Source organism: Apis laboriosa, unplaced genomic scaffold, assembly GCF_014066325.1.
Source record: "Apis laboriosa isolate Shangri-la unplaced genomic scaffold, ASM1406632v1 scaffold13_cov153, whole genome shotgun sequence".
Classification (NCBI taxonomy): domain Eukaryota; kingdom Metazoa; phylum Arthropoda; class Insecta; order Hymenoptera; family Apidae; genus Apis; species Apis laboriosa.
In genome coordinates this window covers 3,985,170-4,009,341 of record NW_025221370.1, presented here as the reverse complement: position 1 = coordinate 4,009,341, position 24,172 = coordinate 3,985,170, and the positions used below count along the sequence as shown (strand labels likewise).

The following is a 24,172-nucleotide window of genomic DNA, read 5'->3' as shown; positions in this document are numbered from 1 at the left end:
TCATAGTCATCGAAATAAATTCTAGGCCCGGCATTGTTCCCATTTTTCACGAGAATCGCGAGTCGCCTTTTCATCGCGTACCCCAGCTCTTCTCGGAATTGTTAAGAGCCTTAACGGTGGGCGTCGACTTTCGAGGCCGTCTACGGTGGACGTATGCATTAACAACTACCACGGGAGGGATTCTGAAAGGACGAGGGAAGAGAGGGCAGCAGACAGGGTTAAAGTCCTCGACAACTCTAGGCCAGTGGCGTAACCACAGCTTGATAAATTACAGTATTTTTCGATACCCGAAAGGAGGGAAAGAAGTGGAGGATGGCGTTGGAATATGAGCGGCGCCCTTAATGGAATCCGACGGATTACACCGGAGTGGAACGATTTCTCTTACGCGCCCTGCTGCGTTACTTTTTTTATCGGGTATAATCTCAATTTGGCAAGGATCTATGCCTTTCTTCTTCTTCTTTTTATACTTTTCTGTCGGTTGGTTTTTTTTTTTTTTTCTTTGTCTATTCGAACAACAAGGGGATTATATTTGCTGCGTTTAACAATAACGAGAGTTTGTTGAAAGGATTTGAGAGACGAGTGTCTTGAACGGAAGTTGGAAGTGGTTTTAACTTGTGAAGTTGGAATGAATATCGTCCCGAGTAAATTTAACTTGTCAAAGTCGTTTATTATGAAAGTTCTTGTTCAGTTGTATATTGTAAAACTGTTTGAAGGTAAGAGATTAAATAATGTTGAATAATATTCAATTGCGTATCAATTTGACTCTTGAAAAGCTGAATACAATTCCAATTTTATCAATTGTCTTATAGAGAATATATTATCGCACGTTGTAATGAACTATACAACGTATAATATTCTCTTCCTACACAGATTTAAAATTTAATTCAACTTCTCATTGATGAATGAAACGAATAACGCACTTCCATACGAGTAACAATTTTTCTCCAAAGCTAAAGAAGAATCCGAGAGAAGAGCAAGATTAAATCACAAAAAAGATCCCGAAAAGACAAAAGCTTCGAAGAACCATTTACCAAAAGCCAACGCGCGAAATCTCCAAAAGAGATTTTTCAGCAGAATCGAAGGAATTCCTCCGAGAAAAGAAAAAGAAAGAAAAGAAGAAGAAGAAGAAAATGGAGGGGAAAAAAATATAGGATTCCTTCTAATAGCCTAAAGAAGACAGAGGTGGCGAAGAACTATTAGGGCGACGCATCACGCGGCTTGTCTTATCTTCCTAAAGATCTTGGTACTTCGCTGGGTGCTCCTCCTGTTAGGGTGTCGTCGATGGTATTGTTCGACCTTGTCGACGATGATGGCGAGGCCTTATCTCGGTGGACGCGTGACTGGTCCCCGACAGAAGGCATGGGGGTTGCTTTCGCAGCTTGTGAACCCCTGACACAGAGCGTTCACGCCGAAAACGCAGAAACGTGGCAGATAACGAAGGGTGGGGGTGGAGAAGGAAGAATCCTCGCGCGAGAGATTGAACGGAGATAGCGAAGGAAATGACAAAGGTCAGGGGAGGAAGAAACCCGTGATTCGACATTGCAACTATTTTTAAGCTTTTGGGGCTAATGAAAGATCGATCAAGTCTCCATTTTTGCAAGAAGAGACTTATGCGCGTTATTCAAAAGAAAAATTCGAGGAAGAAAATCATCTTTCCTACAAGATTAAATTCCTTTTTATAAATGTAAGGTTTCACTAAAAATAAATCACGGATACATGGTAAATTTCTTGCAATCATATTTATAGCTTAATATACCTTTATAATTTTCCAACTTCAAAAAAATGCAAACCTACTTTTCCGTGAAACATGAAGACGAACCGGAACGAAAAGAAGCAAGGCAGAAAATAAAAAAGAAAAGGAAGCCCGAGATACAACGTCGGATGAGAGGAGATAAGAAGAAGCAAAGGACGAGGCGCGAGAGGAAAACGAGAGGAAAACGAGAGAACGCGAGAGGGAAAGGACAGAAACGGGATGGAAACGTCGTCTGATAACCGTCCTCGTCTCGTCGACAACCGGCGCCGGTCGCACGCCGTATAAAACACCCTCGCGTCGATGCATCGAGTGCAATTTCCACCTTCGAGCCGATCCCTCGCTTCCTCCTGTTTTCTCAATGCCAATTCAGATGGCCGATCGTTCCTCCACGATTCATTCGTTCGACGCGTGTACGAGAAAAAGCTCGAATTGTAACGTTGAATAGTAACGTTGACGAAGGGGGAGAATTATTGAGAGGATGAGAAGATCGAGAATTTGGAAATTTGAAAAATCCAAGATGGAAAATTCGAGGATTTAGAAATCCGTAATTTGAAAGATTAAATATTCCATATAAATGGAATTTGGATATCACTTAATGCATAAGATTGGAAATTTAAATATTAGAGATCGAAGACTTGGGTGTACGAACTTGGAAAATTATTGCAATTATCGACAATTTTCTATTCGCGAGCCTATTTTGTACAAGTTTGACCTTAAATCGATTGGGAATCGATCGAAAATTATATCAAGATCTCAAGTTTGGCGCGCGAAGCGTTAATTGGAGCCGAAAGAACCCATTCTGCGAGGTCGAATGGATGCCGAAACGCCGCCCGGACGCCGCGACGCCTGCACACGTTCCTGGACGTCCAAGTAGCCAATTAAAATCTCTTTGGAGTCTTTTTTAGAGCGGCTCGCCGGCATGAAGGAGGGGCAGGCTAATGAATTCTGGCAGAGGGTGTCGGGACGTAAAGCCGGTTTCCAACGTAAACGCGTATCGAATGGAGAAAGAGAAGGTGAGAGGCGAGGAGAGAGGTGAGCGAGAGAGAGAAGGTAATGGTACAGGGATTCCTGGTGTACGGTACACCCGGCAGACAGGATCGATGCTTCCTGTCTGCTCGAGAACCTTTAAGCAACGAGTCATTGACTGGCTACGCGTTTGTCAAAGCAATGAACTGGAAATTTTCGCACTTGCGTTTTAAGGTCGAGGTTCGCGTTCGAAGGGCTGTGGTGCACCTGTGTTCTTGTACGGAAAGGGAAGAATCGTGAAACGATTTTCTCGAAAGGAAAAGAGTATATTTGAGCCCTTTTTATCCGGGCCCATCGACCTCTCGATTTGTACAATTTTCCAAGAAACTTTTTAAAATCCAATTAATCAATAACCAATAATTATTCTTCTGAATTTGGATTAATATTAAATTCTAGATAAACGAAAAAGATACAAGCCAACTTGAACGAGCAATTTTATCCCACGATATTAAACAATTCTCTCTCGCGAGAGAAGGAGAAAATGAGCGAATTGTCGTCGAATTTGGGATCTGGTGGATGGAGAAGAAGGATGGAAGAGGAAGGTGGTTGTTGAGAGGGGGGTTGATTTATGGAAATTCGGTGGCCCGGCTGAAAGCACACACCGCGGCTTGTTGCGAGCAAAGGGGGACGGGGGTTGGGAAAAACATGGACGAGACGAGGGCCGATCCGGAGGAGATCTTTGATCTCCGATTTCGAGCGCAGGACGAGGCGCGAACCGCCCTCTCGCCTTTGCTATTGTTCTACAGGGGTAGCTTATTGATACACTCTCATCGAGAGATTATCTGCATTCTAAACGCTCACGAGATCAAAGGTATCGCGTTGTTTTCAAGAATTTGTTAGGCCGAGTGGATCCCATTACCCTCTCGCGTTAATATGCGAACCATCAAAGACGATCTCTCTCCGTGGGGCTTGCGCTACGTGTCGCTCCCGCTTATTCGATAGCCGAGTTTAATCTAAGTAATTGAATTTACTGGAATGGAAACTGTTCGAGGGTAACCGATGTCGAACTATGCGCTCCTAAAGATTGTGCAACTTTCCTCGAATATGTTTCGAGAAGTGAGCGTATCTATGTATCATTTTGTATAAAATGATGAAGTATGACGAAATACTTTGTGCACAGCAGTTGATTTAAAAATTGAGTTAAGAGAAGAAATCATTCTGAAGTATTAATCTAAATTTTTCAAAAGAGTTGATCGACTCGATTTCTGTCCAAATTTTTTGGAGGATTCTCTCTTCTATTTTTATAATCTTCTCGTTAATTTGATGAAAAGAAAACGGTTTAACAAAGAGTTTTTGAGAATCCGATCACCTAAAATATCCTATAATATTATCAGATAAAGAATGAGATTACTCGCGTGTAATAAAATTTCACGAACGACAGACAATTATTCTTCAAATTTCGTTGACCAGAACATCAATTAGAATATAATGACTCTTCCCCTTTCGTTCTCTTTTGCGATACATCACGATGATGAAGACTCGCGTCTGCCGAAATTGTCTGGAGAGCTTGTACGTGTCTCCATAAATGTTAATTAACAATGATTACGGTTCCCTCCTGTTTAACGTTGCCGGAAACCAGCACCGGTCTCTAGATGATATTGGCCGCTGTGCGTCCGATGCTAGACGACTCTCCGCGACAAACGTGTGTAACAATGAAAAATAACACCGGAATTCGGACTGTGCCAATTTCATTTATCATTCGCCCCCCTTTTTTCACGCCATACGCTCTCGCGTGCTTCGCTTTACGATTGAAAATGTGACTAGTTCGAGTCAAAGATGCCAATCTTCGTTGGACGGACAATTAGAGTGAGTTCATCATAAACAATTTAATTCGTATTTGGAATTTTTATGCGATACATTTTTTGATGGTGTAAAATTTGAGAAATCTAACCAAATCTAACCAAAATTCCTCGCTCGAAAAATATTATTTCTCATATTATTTCCCGATCATCGTGTAAAGAAAAATTCAAGATTCCGATATAACGCTTCACACCGAACTCTAAATTTCCATCCTCGAAGAGGATCAAACCTCTTTCTACTTCTCTCCGCGCACGAAACGCGTTAAATTGACCGAGAAGCTGTATTCCGCAATACAAGCGTGTATATACCTTATGCAACGAGATAGAAATCGATACGAGGGAGATACCGATCGAATAACCATTAGCGTTACTAGCAAAAGTTCGATATCCGAGCAACGATATAAACACCGGGATAATCTGGAATCGGCGAAAGCGGTGTTACGAAATCAATTAGGAACGTTGCTCGCGGTGCACCGCTTCTGAGCGCAGTTGTGTCTACTATGCAGAAAACTCGGTGACTAATCTCGCACAATACCTTCCACGAAATGAACAAAACGAGCGTTCCCCCATCGAGGAAAGGAGTCGTGTTTCGCGAAACGAGCCGCCCGATTACGATCAGCGGCGGGTAAGCCGAGAACGACGGGGAAAATAGGTGTTAAATACCGCATGTAACAGGTTTCTGGCCGCGTTGATCTTCGTTCGGCTATACTCGGGGAAAATAACGCGAGTGACCCCACGCGCAATATCTCCTATAATCGAGACGATACTACGGGATATCTTTCTTTTTATAATATGTAATAATAATAATGCGTATCGATCGCTATTGTTTAACCCTTCCAACCTTTTTCCAACCCGATTCCAACCTTTCCACGTGTATTTTTACATACACTCGGCATATCGATCTTGCAACCATCTATGTTGAACACGGTCATACTTCACGATAATCATACGTTGTAATCATCGACTTTTATCTTATCACGGCTTGAGTAATGTAAGTAGGTAGTGTTACACGTGTAGCTTTTATGAATTTTGATAGGTATCGTTTATAAATGTAATACAATGGTATTGGAGCGAGAAGAATTCGCGCGAAGAATTCAATGGAAATTTCTTTCTTTTCTTTCAATCCCAAACTCGCAATATTCTTCTGTAAGAATCTTCGAAATTTTCTCGCCGAATAAATCCCTCTCGTTACACGCGTTCAATTTCCGGGAGAAAGAATAATAAGAAAAATAAGAGAAATCTAAATTGTCCGATTGTTAGAAATTCGAAACCAAAATTACGAAATTCGCGCGTGTATTTCCCCCCCTCTCCAACTCGATCACCGTATGTCGAAACGAAATACTGTTCCCGACTGTTTATGAAATTGGCCAACCGTGGCCATTAGTAATTACCAGTCATCATTCGGGCAACCATATTTTCGAGCGGCCATTTCGAAATTTGCTGCAACTAATATCCAGAATCTCGGCCCCGCCAGTAATTAGTCGACCCTTTGAGGTTTCAGACCCTCTTTCGTGCATCGATATCGGTGGGTACAGCGCGCGAGAATCGTCCTCCTTTCCGCTCGCTCTCCCGCCTCTTCTTTGCACGTGGGGCAAAGTTCCGGGAACAAACGCGCGCGGTTTCCAAACTTGGCGGCGCGGAGAAACTATTATTATCGATACATTCGAATGCAACTTCTCTCGACTGAAATTTACTCGGCTGGAATTCGGAATTCCTCGCTCCGCTTCGCGTGGCGCGGCTCCGTGTAAATATTCGCCCGATTCGAAGTTATCACAGTTCCAAGTCCCATTCGCGTTAATCTAGATTTTACCACCGTTCATACGAATTTCGATGACGAGTTATCAAGTTGAATATTATATTTCGTATCGAACGCATAGAGTACGTTTTCCCTCTTTTCGAGGGAATTTTAATTCTTTCTACATTGATAAAATGGCTCTCTATTCCGGCGAGCCTAATTACGAACATAGTCTTCTGCGAACGCGTCGAATAGAGAAATCAGGACTCGTGTTTAGAAATAGATCGGTCTTCGGAATCGAAACTAGAACTTTTAGATCGTGACTCAATAATATGGCTTATATACATCTGCTTAAACTATCGCAACTTATGATGAAACAACTGATGTTTTGCAACTTGTCGTGATCTTTTATTATTATTATTATTTTCCAACAATTTATAATTTACGAAACGAAATTTCAAAGTAATTTCAAAGTAACGCTTGATTAATCTCTTTTTTTTTTTTTTTTCTAATTTTCACTTTCGCTTCGACTCGCGTCAAATTTTTATTGGCAAAAATTTGTGCGTGTCGTTCCACTTTTTATCTTCTATATATTTCTCATCTTTCTTCCTAGTCATCGAAACGAGAGCGGAATGTCCACGAAACGTAAACGAGAATAATTTATACGTCGCCGTTTTCAACGCAAATTATCATCGCTTCCAGTGTAGCTCAAGGAAATTGCTCGTCGTTTCACGCCTGTATAATCTTAACACCCATCTCGAACACGATAGAAATCGTCCGATTATATATACGAATTACATTTACTACATTTTCTAATACCCCGAATAAAAGACGAGCTTTAATCGTTATTAATTATTCCTCCCGTGCGAACACTGGATTCCCTTCGAAACTAAATCTGAATTTCACGATCGAATCGATCGATAAAGATAAGAATATTGTATTTTCGAACGAATAAAAATTATTTATATATCTCGTGAATCTGATCGTTACGGAAAAATTTCTTTTAAACGTATGATAAATACATATTAATTGTTTCACGCGAAGATTATTCATTCGACGAACAGAGTATTAAAACACGATTTAATTTGAATATACCAGTTTAAACGATTAAAAAAAAATATATATATATATATATATGTGCACCACTGCGCTAGATTATGCCCGCACGCGTGTACACACGAGCTATTATTAGCCAACCACCTGTGCGACCCGAGGCAATTGCTCTCGTACAATCGGCTTGCATATGCACCATAGACTCTCGAGCCTGTATCAAGTCGCAGCAGGAAGTATTCGCCAAGCTAATTATCTCTCGCTGTATATATATTAAAAAAAAATGTGAATAGATCTCTTGGAACGAAGATTTTAGAGCGCGAAGATTCTTTGACACGACACGTTTGATATTACGATCTAATGTGTGCTTGAGAGATCGAAATTCTTGAAATTTTGAAAATGAAAGGATCGTAAATTTCAAGGAAATTTGTTAGGAATTTTACTTCGTTTTATAGCTTTGAGATAGTAAAAGGGATTATTAAATTGATTCGTAAGAATTTCTTTTTTTTTTTTTCGAAGATCGATCATCGTTGATCCAAGAATTATTATATAACTTAACGCACAACAGATCGAGGAAAGTTTATAAAGATCGAAACGACACTTTATCGATTCGCGTCGGTTTATTTATACGTTCCAGCTCGATGACACGGGAAAGAGAGAGATTCGTAATGAAGTTACCGCGACGGAACAGTCGTGAATGTCTCTCGAAAGGAAAATTTATCCGCGCGCAGTCTCGTTCCGAGTTAATGCAGCAACCTGTTCTGTGGACCGGTGTCCATAAATTTTCTCGATTAATTCGAACGAATCCGGTCCGATGCCGCGATTAAAAAGCTTCCAACAACCAGGTCGGATCGAATCGAATTTGCTAAGAGATTTGCTAAGATGGAAAAATAATTCGTAGAATCCAGTCGATCCAATTTTCGAAAAAATTATCGACATAACAAAAAGTAAATTTTGAAATAATATTAATTTAGCTCTCGAGTAACGAAACAAAGAAATTTTTATTAATTAAGCGAAGATGAGAATATATATTTGAAAGTAGAATTTAAGACGATCGATTTCGAAGACACATTTTCCTAAAAAAAAAAAAAAAAAATTGAAAGATTTTGCGATATAAATAGAAATACGATCGGATCCTTTGAAGTGCCGATGGTCATGAATTCACGTCATGATAGGGACGTATCGTACACGTGTACCCTGCCCATGCGATTCGATTGATTAGCCTAATTACTCGTCGTTCTATCACTATTCCTGTCGCTAGCAACGCCGCGGGGGGAACGAGAATACATTGGCTCACCCTCCCGCCGTGTTTCACGTTCGAATTTGCATCGAATCGCATCGAAACGAGCACTTGAGCTGCCTCGTTTAAGACGATCGATTTTGAAATCGAATCACAATTTTTATAAAACGCAACGAAACCCGTGTAATTTTAATTAATTAAAAATCTCGAAAACATCCAACATGATAACTCTCCGATCCCAATGCCTCGTTTTCAACCGTTACCCTTTATCTCTCGAGGAAGCAAGAAGTAAAAAAGGAGAAGAAATAAAACGGAAAAGGCAAACTAGCGATCAACAGAAAAAGGAAAAAAGATTTTCTACAGGACGAAAATATTCTCCACGCCAAACGATTGGAAAAACTGGAATACAAGGAATAATTAGCGCGCAGAGGAGGAGCACGGAGCAGGGCCTCCTCCTAAATTTAATTATATCGAGTCCAATAATTGGAGCGATGGCGTACGTATGCAGGGCACACGGGGAAATCGAGGCTCGTATCGTTTTCCACGTGAAATATGGCGGAGATGGCCGTGAGTGGCGGACTTCAAAGGACTCGGCATCCGACCAAATCGGTTGTTTGTCGAAAACGATAGGCACGAGGGTGGAATACGCGTTCCACGGCAAACGTAATTTCGCTAATAAATGGTTAAATCACGGTGTTGATCATCGTGACGTGCATTCGAAACGAGAGGCGAAACTTTGTGCTGGAATTCATCTTTCCAAAATGGATGGATCCCTCTACTTCTTTTCGGGGAAAAAAATTTCGTTCAGAGATACAAATTGACTCCTTTGGAAAATATTCAATGACGTATCAAGAAGATGAGATTCGATCGAAACTCGAATATTTCCAGAAATGAGAAAAGTTCATCACGAGGATGGGAAACAAAAATATAAAATATATGAAACTCGTTCATTCCGAAGACGTTCCCAATATCATAACCTAAGGGATAATTCCACCAACCTCGCAGAATTCAATATATTTAAGCTTCTATTTAGAATTCACAAAACGTGCTCCGATTCTCCTACACACAACCCTCCGCGCAAATAATTCTCTGCATAATTACCTCTACCACTCTCCTCCCTCCTGAATTCGCAGCAACCACGTATACACAATCGATAAAGAAATAAAGAAATCCCAGCGAGTTGCCAGCATTAAAACCCAATTAAAAGGCAGCGAGCGATACGATCTCAAGAGATAAAAAAGCAAAAGTGGTTTAATTTCTTCGCCTTGGAAAAAAATGGAGCAACGTTGGCTTCGTTGGAAGTGGAACGCGTTGGTTCGATTCTATCAGGTGCGCCTTTCGTTTGCAAAATAGCCACTCTTAGATAATGGGACGAGAGATAACCGAGAATACCAAGTGTCGTAGTCACGAGATAACGTTTCACGGGTTTCAGGTAGCGAGTTTCGAGTTAACCGCGTCGATGAAACGCTGTTATTTCGCGAGAAAAAATATTTCTCCTTCGAAGTTCGAATCGAAAAAGTTTGAAGAAGAAAGGATCGATTTAAATAGATTTGCCTATATCATAATCATAATCAGTGGCGGTTTCGAAAGAATGATTTATTAACGGTATTTTTATCGTTAAATAGAGCATAGTGTGGAAGTGATATGCGCAAACGGATGTTACGTGTATTGGGTGGAAATTGCGGTCCGACTTCCTGTTAGGTTCAAGGAGAACGGAAATGAGATAGCGTCGAGGGAAATTAGATTTTCCTTTGTTTTTACTACTCTGGCCAATGAATATCAAGTAGAAATAAAATTGAACACATTTTAATCCCTAGTTAATTTTTAGTACACCCCATTTCTTTATAAATAATTAATTAACTACCGATTGTAATTCAATCGAATACGATAATAATTTGGATTTGATACAATGAATATTAATCCTTGATTTTATATCATTTCTCGGGACAATTATCATCCAACGATAATTTTTATCGATTCGAAAAAAAACTAAATATGCTTTCATCTCCGAGGTGTAATTATATCCAATTAACGACAAATAACACGGTTGATCCTTCGATCAATTAAAATCCACCGGTCCAAGGGAACAGATTTGCCAAGTTTTTCCCACGAGCAATCGTATTATATTCATTAATTAACGCCTAACGTATGCGAGGGTTTAATCACGAGTTATCACAAATCCTTAATTAAGAGGCCATTATGGAGTCGGTCGATAATTCGCAGTTTAATCCGCCAAACTATTTTTCTCGAGAAGATCAAAGACCAAGGGAACATCAAAGAGGTTATTCGAAAGTGTGCCTTAGAAGGGTGGTGTGCTTTCGTTGCGAACCCCTGAGCCGTGAGATTTCCAGGATTTTTTTTTTTTTTCCTCCCACTGGGAATTCCACGAATACCGCCACGTTTCGCCAATTTTTCACCCTCTATGATACTTCCACGCAGAGTTCTGCGCGGATGGAAAAGAAGATATATACACAGTGGGAACGATTATCTTCCAAAACGATAGTTGCTTCGATTATAACGATGTTTTCGCTTTTGATTTCGCCTTCAAAATGGCCTCCTACTGTATCGTTGAATTTTGTTTAAAAAGTTCGATAATAATTCGAAAGTAATAAAATATGACGAATTAATAAATTAGTAAATCGAAACTATTACTAGAATTGCTCTGAAGATCGAAACAAAAATCCTTTCAAATTTATATAATCTCTCTCTTTCTCCAGAAATTCAAATAATCGACCTTTGTACCTTAATTTCCTTTTACATCTCGAGTCTTCCTCGACAAACAAGTTTCTGTAACTACTACTACACCGTACACCTATTACACAATGAGAGATTTTATTCCACGGCATTTAAGAAATTATTCTTCAAACGGATGAATCCTTCAAACTGCCTACGAAGAAACAATTCGCGATTGTTTTTCGTCCCGGGTCTGTTAATTAACCTTGCGGTGCTTAACGGGACAAAGGCGACGGTCCTCGCGGCACAATATCGTCGCGAAAAACATCGTTAGACGGTATTAAAGGAAACCGGCCGACGAGAAACCGGCTAATTGCAATAACAATGGGACTCTAGACTTTGAAGAACTTTCTCCTCTCGGCTGACCGTGTTCCGAACCTTGAGGGGCTTCTAATTAGCGAGTACGCGTACCTGCCTCATTCATAAATTCGCTTGCCATTCATATGGAGAGACCGCGAGGCCTCCAAGACCGATCTCTTCGATGAACGAGCGTACGATCGTGACGATTCGAATTTCTCATTCAACTTGATTTAGATTTTAAGATTTAGAAATTTCTCTTAAGATTTTCTTTTTATTTCGAGATACGTCGAAATGTTTCGATTAAACACGTTCTTCGTTCGACTTCAAATATTATTCCCTCATTGTTTTCTCAATTGTTCGGAAAATCTATGTTCTAAGAGCGGAAAAAAAGATTATTTATTTTCGCTCGAAAAATTTTTCATAAAACTCGTCGATCGAGTTATTCCCAAATTACGAACGATTTATAAGAAAAACGATAACTCCGACGATACAATATCCCTCGTCGCGTCGAGTAGACGTCCAAGTAGACAATTACAGTTAGTCAATGGACCTTTGACACGGGGATGCAATCGCATCGACAGCGATTATTACGCCCGTCGTTCAAGCTACGCTCTCTCCAATATAAAAGATACAATAGAGAGTGTCCATCATGCGAAGAAAATTCGTCAAAATTTCCGAGGGTTACGCCCTTCCTTTCGTCCAATTTCCACCGTATTGTTAATCTCTCTATTCAATATATATATATAGCTAGAAATGCATCGAGATATAAAAGGAATAATATTCTTTTGTATTTCTTTCGGCCTAATATAAAAATATTAGGAATGATCAATTGATAAGATTTGGAAAGTATTGCCAAGATGAAGACATAATTTAATAATTGGAATAAATTCAATTCGAGTGAAAGTGGAAAGAAGAAGCAAGGAAAAAAAAAGAAAAAGAAATGGGAAATATACAGCAAATAACGATTCGTGATACATCTTTATGTGGGCACTTAAGTCCTTGTGCTCTCTCTTTTCGTGCCTCCTCCGGGCCTTTTAAAATCTTATATCTCTCGCGATAACGACGGATGAGTCGGTAGAAAATCCCTTCGATTAATGATCCTGGAGATAACCCACCGTTAAGGTCAACGTCACGCTAGATATCGTGCTATCAGGGATAGTGGGATTCGAATATCTCTATGAGGGTGAAAATTTGTCCCCAAAAAGTGTTACTTGAAACATTTTGCATCGCCAAAACTTAATATTCTTTTTTTTTTTTTTTTAAAAAAAACTTATCGAATAATAAAAAGAAAAATGTCGCTGTGATTTCCCGTCTTCCGTAGAATTCGAACAACCGAATATATCTTTTTATATTTCAAATTTTTCGTTTTCCAAGAATTCGAAGAAAGCAATCCCTATCGAAGATACTTGGAAATATGAATTCTTCCCCTGGAAACGTGACAACAATTATTTCGCGCAATGGATCGTCACAAACGAACGAAAAGAAAAGAGACGAGATTCGAGGCGTTCCTCTTCAACGACTTCGACGGAACTCTTAAAGATTCTCTTTGATTCCTCGCTACCTTTCTCGTTTCTTCCACACCTTTTACTAAAGGAACCGGATAAAAGTCACGTCACACCTTCATCGCACCGTTTCAGAGAACGGTGTTACGTGTATTTTACCTTGGCGCATTTTTCTCGTTAACGCCATCAAGGAAACAAAGATGGCGAAGAAAAGTTGCAACGGCAATCAGTCGCGTCCGTTTCTTTTCCATCGGGAGAGGGAACAAGAGAACGAAACATCTTGAGTGGTTGGGAAAACTTTTCTACCTCGATCGCGCCAATTTCATCCCGGATCCTCTCGAATCGATCCCATCTAATTATCCCGGATATCCCGTTAATTTCGTTTCAACGTCCATGTTTGCAACTTTCTCGAACTTTTCGAGTAACGGGAAAACAGGATGGAACAAGCTATCCTCCCCAAGAAAGAGAAATCACTGTTCAATTCGACATTTTAAATGCGAGAAATATATATATGAAAGATTAAACGCGAAATTATGTGACCGAATATTTTCCATATTTTTGGATCATTGGATTATTAATAAATATTAAACTTCGATAAAGAGCGTATTCAGATCGACGAGAGCGTTTTCAATCTTGAGATACTTTTTTCGCTTTATTATTTTTCCCCCGAAAAATAATAACCATTTTATGACTCACTCAATCCCACTCGAGTTTTACGATAAGATTTAAATGGATGGTAAAGTGAGCTCAAAAATTTTCACACGCGGTCCACATCGAACCAGATCCTTCTTCGATTAACAAACTAGTTAAATTTTTTTCATAAAAAGAAAAAGAAAAATCTATCGTTATGAATATGATAATGGAATATTATATTCCTCCAAAGGAGAAAAAATTTAGATAAACGAAACGATAAAGACGCGTCGAAAATTTCACGTCTATCACACTTTCATCCATACACTTTGAAAGAATATGTTAATTAAACGCGATCAAAGAGCGGAACTAATTAAATCGTGCGGCGCAAAAAGTTTCGAGACGAAAATTAGCATAAATTAGAGGAAGGGCTGTTAAAAATCTTTCTCGTCATCTTTAAGCTCGATTCTCCTTTGCCCCATTCGGATTCGAAATTTAGATACGAAAATGTCAATTTTTTTTTATCCTTTCCACGGGTAAAAGATTTTATCGTTATTGTGAACCTCTCCCTCTTGCCTGTTTTTTTTTTTTTCCTTCCAATATTTACGTTACGACCCGTTCCAGTTTATTTAATTTTCAGAAAATGTTTTCGCGAAAAATGGTAATCTCTGCTCCGCGAGCTGGAAAGCTGCATTTAGGAAATTAAACTCTTCTATTAATGTAATAATTTCTCTCTTCCCTTCTCCCGTAACCGTGCGTTATTTCTTCATTGGATATATATCGAATATTTATCGTACAAGGGAGAATTGTTTTACGCATATGAAATATTATTCTTTTGAATTCTATTAAATTTTCGTCTCATACGATAGAATTCCATTTATACGAAACAGGCGGAAGAGAAACACGTGTGAATAAATTTTTTAACGAGAGATTTTAGAATTTAGTCATGTAACAAATTTAAACGAGGGTAGAATTCATTCAACACATTGTTCAATTTTTTGGTAATTTTTGGGTAACAAAATTCTAAGCTTGGAAAAAAATATGCCGAATATTTATCGACGTACAACAAGTTTGAAAATTTTTTAAAAGAACAAATTCTTAACTTTATGATATACATTATAACTAAAAGAATATTTTCCAGATATAAAAGATACCGTTAAATTATCTTATTAAATTATAACAATTCTACGTATATCCTTTGCGTGTGAATTACCGACAGTGGCCCATCTTCTCGAATTTGCATAGAGTCGAAAAGTTGTAACAGCTGTTCGTTCGACAATGGGCTATATACGCCGCGAAATTTCACTTGCGCAACTAAGGAACGTGTCGCGGCGGCCGCGTACGAACAATCTAACCACTGTCCCCGTGATTTATAACGTTCCCACTCGATGAATAGGGCCTTAATCAACTCTCCTGCCGCGATTAATTATTATTCGTAACGGACGCACGAATCTAACCGACGACGAACACTGCTCGATAAGCATTTAAAGGTATACGCTCGAATTATTCATTCCTTGTTTTAAACCTTGTTATTTGCAACTTTAAATTCGCGTTCCTTTTCCTTCTCTTTTACGACGAATTCGCGCGTGCGTCTAATTATTCGTTATTCATTTGTTACAAATTTGTTAGTTTCAGTAAAATTGTAAGATTCCTAAATCTCGAGTATCGAAAGATTGCCAATTTCTAAAAAAAAGATCGAGTGATCGAAAATCTTACATGATACATAATAATATACACCACCGTACGCGATTAATTCCGAGAGAAAATATTTAAAATAAAGCTCGACGATTAATGCAATGCAATGGGATTATTCGGTATATAATCTCGCTCATCTTCGCGAGAATTCGTCGGAACTCGGATTAAGGACGGTAATTACGAAACATAATATAAAAGTAAACCGAAAATATACACGAATTTCGCTATTTTATTCCTATATTTTATTACTCTTTTATCCCTACACTGGGCCGCCCGTAATTAAAATTAATTCGCCCGGCCCGTGGAAAAAAAAACCTTCGAATATAATTCAGGATACCGGAGGGAACCGCGTAAAAAAAAAAAAAAAAAAAATCTCTTAATCTCACCGCCGAGATGCACTCGGTTTCCATCGCGAAAACGAACAGAAATATCGTACGAGAACGTCGCCGCGTCTCATTTCCGCTTTTTTCTTCTCGGAATTTTATCATTCGAGAACCGATTCGTTATCGCGATCAAAGAAACGATTTTTTCTCTAATGAATCGAGCAGGACGATTCATTTGTGTCTAAGAATATATTTTAAGATAAATTAAAATATTTGATATTTCAATTAAGTATTAGAATCACCCTAAGAATCAAATTAATTACGCATTCGTGCGTAAATTTAATTCAAATTGAACGGCAATCATGAAGTAATAGCACGTATAATCGTCGGGGAAAAAAATGAGGGTCGTTTTAAAACACGATCATAGGTGGAACTTAATATAAACGCTGTTGGACGCCTCTAAACATGCCGAAATTAAATTTTTCGTCCCACCACCCTCTTAATTAAGAGCCACCCTCGTTATTGGCATCAAACGAAATTGCGCGTTCTTTGTCAATGAGAGAAAGGGAGGAGGAATGATATCACTCGCCTAATGCGTTCCAGGTTCCTCCCCTAATTTCTTCATCCTTGCCAATAATAAAATAATAAAATTTGGAAATTTCCAAAGTTAACGCGATTCTTCTCCTTCGCCCGTTTAAAAGTTTACGGAGGGTAAAGATGGTTGATTAATCGTATGCAAATGATCACACAGGAACAAGTTTAATACGTGTAATACAGTTCAGTGATAGGCAGCCGAGGCTACCTCTAAAGATCGAACGAGCATGGAAAGGGTATTTAATCACACTTTCAACCGTATCTAAACCCGTTTTTCCGCATTACCTAACGCGAATCAATATCGCAAAGAAGTGTCTACGCGTTGCGAATTGTTTCTGGGTGACTGGGATCGCATCTATCAAGTTTTATATCACGAGGTATGGAAAATGGGAGTGGATAAATGGCGAACAGTGTTTCGATTCTAAATTACTGCATTAGGCTACCTGTTATTGTATCGAATCGTCCGCAACTGTTTCATCGCTTTAAAAATCTAACATCCTAGAACAAAGTCCAGAATTTATCGTTAATTAAATATTTACGCGTCAATTGAATGTATACAATAAAGATTACACCCGAATCCCTCCGCTATTTCGAACCATCAAATTCCAATCCTTCAGATCCAAATTTTACACGTTTCATCCTTCGCCATAAACTTACATCGATTTCAATATTAATGCAACTAACGATTATTTCATGGTGTTCAAAGGCTCAATTGATCCAAATTTTACACGTTTCGTCCTTCGCCATAAACTTACATCGATTTCAATATTAATGCAACTAACGATTATTTCACGGTGTTCAAAGGCTCAATTGATCCAAATTTTACACGTTTCATCCTTCGCCATAAACTTACATCGATTTCAATATTAATGCAACTAACGATTATTTTACGGTGTTCAAAGGCTCAATTGATCCAAATTTTACACGTTTCGTCCTTCGTCATAAACTTACATCGATTTCAATATTAATGCAACTAACGATTATTTCACGGACTATGTTCAAAGACTCAATTGATCAGCTCGAAACACAAGAGAGAGAAGACTGGTGGTACCACGAAACGAATTCGCGAATACGGTTTTATTTTGGGGCCAGAATTGGCCCTAAACGGCGTGAAACGAAGGAGCGGGCGCGGACAAAGGGTTAAGTCGTTAGAATTACCGGCGACGAAAACGCGACACGCCGCGAAACGTCGTTAATTTGGGAATAATCGTCGCGTATCGACGCGAGCAGCGGCCTGTCGCTCGCTCCAATTTAATATGGAAATCCCTCTACACCCTCTATCGAGAAAATCAATTACGTCTAATGAATACAACATGAAGGGTTAAAGGGTTCGACAGGAATCTGCGCCAACTTTTCCGAGAGACGCTCGAGAAAATAAGGGGTGAAAATTTCGAATCCGCGATTCCGAGATCATTCGATTAAACGTGACTACTTTGCCAATGAAGTAGACAGTTGGAGAGACTAATCGTTGATTAAATGGAATTTCGATGCGATTTTTAGGGTTTAAATTGCGCGGAAAATCGCCCATTTTGAATTGAAAACTTTCTCTAACGAATTCTCTTACTTCTAACGAACCGTCCCTTAAAGCGATTAAATCCTAAAATTACGCAAAAAAGCTTACTTAGTGACGCGAGTATTGTCATGGATTCCGAAAATAAAAAACGCCAAAGAGTTTTTCAATATTTGCGTTTTTCAATACGAATGTTGCCATTAACATGCGCAACCGCGTTTTGGGTTTCGTTTTTACGATTTTACGATTGTTTTTTCTTTTTTTCCTTTTTTTTTTTTTTGTACCATCGAAAGTCAATATCCGACACGCGAAACTCTTTTCGACTTTTGGCGCGAATGTGTTTTGTAAATCGTAAACGAGAGAGAGAAAAAAAAAATATATGAAAAGACAGTTTATATTTCTACATGAAAATTTTTCATCAAAAGGAATCAAAGGAAAAGAAAAGAAAAATCGGGAATTTAATGAACATGCCTCGTTCCAACGTGCACAACGCGCAAATATTTATAATTATCGCGCGTTGTCATTTAGAAAAATAAATAAAGACGGGAAATATTTGAATTGAACGGTTAACGAGCTACGAGTTATTTCGTTATATACGTTGCGTCTAATGAATACAACACGAAGGGTTTAAGGGAGTCGGGACAAAAATCAGCGTACATTTCAACCCTGTGAAAAACGCGGTTAACCGAATTCACGGTCGAGTGGGTCGAAGAAATACGATTTGTCAAATACGGCGTTCCATTGAAGAAACGTCGACACGACGCGTCAATTAAAGATTACAACTAGAGTTCAACCCTTTCGTCGCGCGGCATAGCTTAATGGACTTTAACAGTTAAACGAATCATTGGAATTACCAAAGGTAATATTGTTATATTTGCCACGTATTTGCATATTTTAACTACATACTCTTTGTAAGAATAATTTAATAACAACTAACCTAATTACTTTTACGATATCTAAATATATAATTCCTCTCCTAGATTCATATAAATTAGATTCAATAAATAATTCTTCTTGTATCTAATAACATTCTAAATATACAAGAATTATTGAAATCTTAGAACTGCTGTGATCGCGTGAAAAAGAACGAGTACGATAATCTAATTAGTCACATTCCTAAAAAGATGAAGTTCTACTTCTATTTCCCCAACTCCCCAATTATATCTTAAAACTTTTGTAGTGAAAAATCGAAGAATAATATAAAAGAAAAAAGGTATCTCCAAAGAAACGTTTCACCTTTCTCGAAACTCTTAAAATATTCGTTCTCGAATAATCGAAGCGACAAAAGTCCCTCAAACAATCCTCCATTTATTTCGAGCGGAGGATTTAACACGTTACACGCGCGGAACCGAACCCGAACCGTGGCTCGACCGGTTTCTATTTATCCAACCGAGATTCCCTCGTCTTTCTTTCGTTTGCCCAAAAAAAAAAAAAAAGGGTTAAATACAGTGGTGGTTTTACCAACTACGAACCCGCTCTCCCTGTAATTCACTCGAGCACAAGCCGAGTCGTGTAAATACTCGGTCTAAGCAAACAGGTGAGCGTGCAAGTTGAGCGACCGATGGGGGAAAAAAAAAAAAAAATGAGAGGAATCGACTTACCTTCGCTGGGTCAGACTTCTCGGGCTCGTCGTTGAAGGTCTGCGAGCCACGGGACATGGTGTTCCTACGGGGTGTCGTGGTGCCATCCTGCGAGGGGCGGACGAACTCGATTCTGCCACCCTCGACCACGATGTTAGGGGCGGGTGGAAAATTCTCTGCGTTACCGAGCGGGTCGCAGTAGCCCAGGAGCCCGGCTTTCTCCCCGTACAAGGGGTGGATTTGTCTGGAACAGTCGGTAAGGATGCATTATTATCGTTACGAGGGTTGGAATTACAGATGGAGTCTCGAGTCTCGAATCCTCCAACGAGGATGATTCTTAGAATTTTCTATTAATGAAAAGTTTAGAGAAGCTTTTTATTTAGAGAGAAAAAACAAAATCTTTTCTTGGCGGGTTTAGATTATTATAAATTCGATTACTACAAATTAATTGCAATTGAAAATACGAAGAATTTATATTCACGAATTTATATTGCTTTTTCTAATAATTTCGAGTTCGAATAAATGGCTTTTAAAAAATTGAAGGGATTGAAATCGTTTCAACGCGATGAATTATCGAGTGACCGAGCAAGCAATTCGAACGAGATATTGTAAATTTTGCATGGGGAGGGACGTGTAATAATTTCGTGGCGATCTCGAATTCATTACGCGCCGCTTCAACGAGGTGAAAAGCAACGGTTCAATCGGGACGTTTATCGATGAAACGTGAAGTAATGAAATTAAAAAGTTACTCGGGTTTAATCGGTTCGTCAACGATGAATTCTTTTCCCGATCAAATTTTCACCATTTAATATCTCCCTCGTGGCCTACCCTCGTGGAAAACTACAAACGAATCGTGAAAAGGCAAAAGAATATTTGAACATTTAATTCAAAAAATTTAAGGAAATTAATTTATGCGCAAGTTGAAATTTATTGAAATTCATTTCGTGAAATGAAAATGTATGAATCATTCTTTCGAATCTACTAGAAATTGCAGAATATTTATCCAAACGATTTAATAATACATGTTCTGTTCAGTAAGTTAAAACCGTGTATAAAAAAAATAAAAAAAAAATCATGAAAAAAAGTTAAATATTAAATATATTAAATAATAATAGTTCAAGCATTAAATAAATACTATTTTATTTTATAAATTGTACGTGCTAAATCAGTTTCACTAAAAAATCGTTATATCCTAAGTATCTCCTATATTTCGTTCAACTACCCTACTACATTTACAAAAAAAAAAAAAAGAAAAAAAGAAAAAAAGAAGGAAAAAATCCAACGATATCCGAAACTTGGTGTACAGACACGTTTAAATTAATTAATAAAAACGACGTTAAAAATATGGTGGCCATAGAACTTCCATTGCACATCGCTGGAAGGGTTTCTTGATGCGGTCGCGACGGATTAAAACCACCGGTGCCGGCCGATGAGGTAAAAACGAAAGGGAGGAAAATTACATTATACCGCTAGTTGAATTTTCACGGCAGACGCTCCCGGCACGCCATCATCAAGACCAAAAAGGAGAGAGAAGAGAGGAAAAAAAAAAAAAAGAGGGGGCGCGATTCCAACTTTTTCCAACCCTTTTGTAACGCGAGACCAACCGTGCAAAAATGTTTCGCGATGTCACCTCACACGCGATATACACGATATTACACTTGCTGAATTAACGCGTAATATCTTTCTTGCGAATGTGTTTCATTAACAACGCGTTTCATAATATTTTTTAACCGGTTTTTGTGCTCGTGTGTCAATGAACTCGTTTAATCCCGCCGTTTGTCTCGTAAAATGGTGTAAGAGAGTGTTAACATTGCGAATCACAGAGATGATTGGTTGAAGAAATAATACTCGTTTGATTTGAGAAAACTTTTCTATGGTGATACGTACAATTTTTGACGAAGAAAAATAATAATTGATACAAAAATCAGAATGAATTTAATGAAAATAATAAAATTGAGAGAATGGCGGGGTATTTTAATTTCAAATGGTATAAAAGATTTTTCTTATTTATAAAGAGTGAAACATATTTAAAAAGTTTGATCGAAAGGACTGGGAAACTACGAAAATTAAATTTATCAGATTCTTTCGTAACGGATTAATTTTTAATTAAAATATCAAAGTTAAGTCATATTTTTAATCAGGTAAAGTGTGCCACTTCGTGCACTTCATGCATCGAGGTCAAGCTGGCCCTGCCCTACGAGTTACGTAACTGATACTTCACAGTATTGACGTTGGACAAAAGTTTGAAGTTGCGAATATTTAACGAATCATCAAATAAAGTGTGTATTTTTATTGTTTTTGTTCAGACTCGAGTCCATTCTACACACTTTTCTCTTTTTTTCTTCAATACAAATAACTATCTATTATATAATACCAATTATCCAGATTACTTTACAATGTATATAAAAATAATAATTATAATAAATTCATATTTCTCTTCGAAATCGAATAACATTCGAGTTTTCAATTCTAATTCCTGTGAGTTAAAATTGAGCAATACTACGAAATATTCTGATATCACTTAACGCATTAGGAGCCTTTTATACACGGATTTCAATGCAAAAAGAGGTTGTTAGGCAACCGGAAAAGTGGCCGACTTAACCGAACAACTTAAACGCTGACAAAGCCATTTCGTTGATTATTCGTTCAAGCCAGATACGACCGATTATGCGAAGAGTGCATTTACGTATCAACGACAGTAATCTCGCGAGGGTTCAGCTTTGATGGAATTACAAACTGTTCCACTAATGGAGCATCGATTTTTACGTGCTTATCGATTGCTTTTGTATAGAAAATTATGTCTGATCGAGGCGTTCTATCATCTCGATAATAATAATAATTGACAAGTTGCTATCCTAATGTCATAGCATTGACTGTAGTTAAAATATAACACCGATATTTGCCCGTTATATTTTTCAAGAAAAATAAATTGAATTTATCGAATTTCACGTTTTTTAAATAATTTTTTAATGGAATAACGATAATTAGATTAATAATTATGCAATTTTAAAAAAAAAACAGATCAGACTATGGTTCAATATAATACGATTAAATTGTAATTTAATGGAGGAAAGAGAACGAAATTCGATTTATTCTTCGACAATTGCGACTCATATTTTAGAGAGAGAAAACCAATTCACTGTGCAGATCCAAAATATTTCGATAAAAAAAAAAAAGAAAAATAAATAAAAACGATACAGATGGAATATTGCGTTTTTCGAGAAATATAAAAAGAATAACATTTTATCACTTATTCTCAATCATCGTAAAAGTCTCGATGAAAATCGAATTATTATAAAAACTTACGTCATAAAGTGCAATATTGATTCTGAAATAGAACCACGAAAAGAGAAGAACCATAAATTTTATATTACATTTACCGCTCGATGCAAGAATTTTTTTTTATAATTTACCATCTGTACGTATCATAATTTCACTTAAATATTCTTTGAAGATGAAAATTGTTTCGTATTTTCATTTTTGAAATTTCGAATTCAGTTTCAGAAACTGGATTTCAATTGAAGTTTCATTAATATAATGCCGATTAAATAATTTCGTTGCAAAAATACATTAAACGAAAGAAATTTTGTTTTAATAATTTAAAAGATAACGAAAATTATCTAAATTCTTTAATTAAACTATATGACATAACGACGAAACTATTTTACAATTGATCTACTTCCATAAGAATTAACGAATCCAAAATAGCACGATAAGATATGCGAACAATGTAACTACATGAAACGATTTTACAAAAATTTCGAACAGAATTTCGAAAGTTCTACTTGTGCGCGTATAAATTCAGTATATAATTTCCGTATAAATTCCTACATATAAAATCTTGTTATATTATCGATCAAAATATAATGCAAAAAATATCTATCATCTAATATCTAATTTTGTATAAAAGAAAGTGCTCATTTAATAAAAAAAAAAATTTATTAATTTTTCTAAATAATTCAGTTTCTCAAATAAATTCCTAAATTTTTTAATAACAAAGATTTTATTCCGATAAAAAAAATTCTATTGCTATTCTAAACTGCAATTACATCAATATCCCCAAAACAAATTCTTATTTATTCCTTCCCTTTTATTTTAGAAATATAAGATATTGAAAAAATCAGAAAATTTTTTAATTGGATGATGGAACGGAGTTGCTCACTAATTATAAGAGTATCCTCTTTACAGTCTCGTTTTTTTCATATTTTCATCGCGGAATTTTCCTTTTCCTCCTTTTTTATTCTCCTTTCTCCCCCGCCCCCTCTCTAGCTATGTTCATTGACAAAGTGAAACGCACACCAGTGAGAAAAAAAAAAAGAAGAAAACGAAAAGGGCGAGAAAACAAAGGAAAGCTATACGGATACTCGATAGTAAGTGGTTTAGATGGGGTTGAATCTTTCTTTCTCTCTTTCACTCTCATCAGGTGGCGAACAAGTGTTCACTCTGGGGGTTCGAATCTGTCGTAGAGCCAGAAGGGCTTGAAATATCACGTGTCGATGAGAAAATAAAATAGCATAGTTTCAATGTGTACAACGAATGGTTTATTGTGTTGCCAGGCTTATTGAACACGTCAAGCCTTTGTCAAGGGGTGAATCTCCCGATGGATACGGGGATGAAACGAGCAAATTAAAAATAGAATTTCCTGAGCATATCCCGGAAACTACGGTTTATTAACAATTCGAATATGTGGATACGATAAAAT

The 24,172-nt window shown here is 37.7% G+C and overlaps 1 protein-coding gene across 8 annotated transcripts in view; it reads right to left on the bottom strand.

The window, feature by feature from the left end:
- The window catches only part of LOC122720926, a 271,751-nt gene that overhangs the window by 133,279 nt on the left and 114,300 nt on the right, over positions 1-24,172 (bottom strand). For all 8 annotated transcript variants that reach the window (XR_006347832.1, XR_006347833.1, XM_043948027.1 and 5 more), the window contains one exon: positions 19,492-19,714. Coding sequence is in view for 6 of the 8 variants with exons in the window: in XM_043948027.1 (XP_043803962.1) it covers positions 19,492-19,714 (223 nt within the window). In the remaining 2 variants the exon portion in view is untranslated. The remainder of the gene's footprint in view (positions 1-19,491; positions 19,715-24,172) is intronic.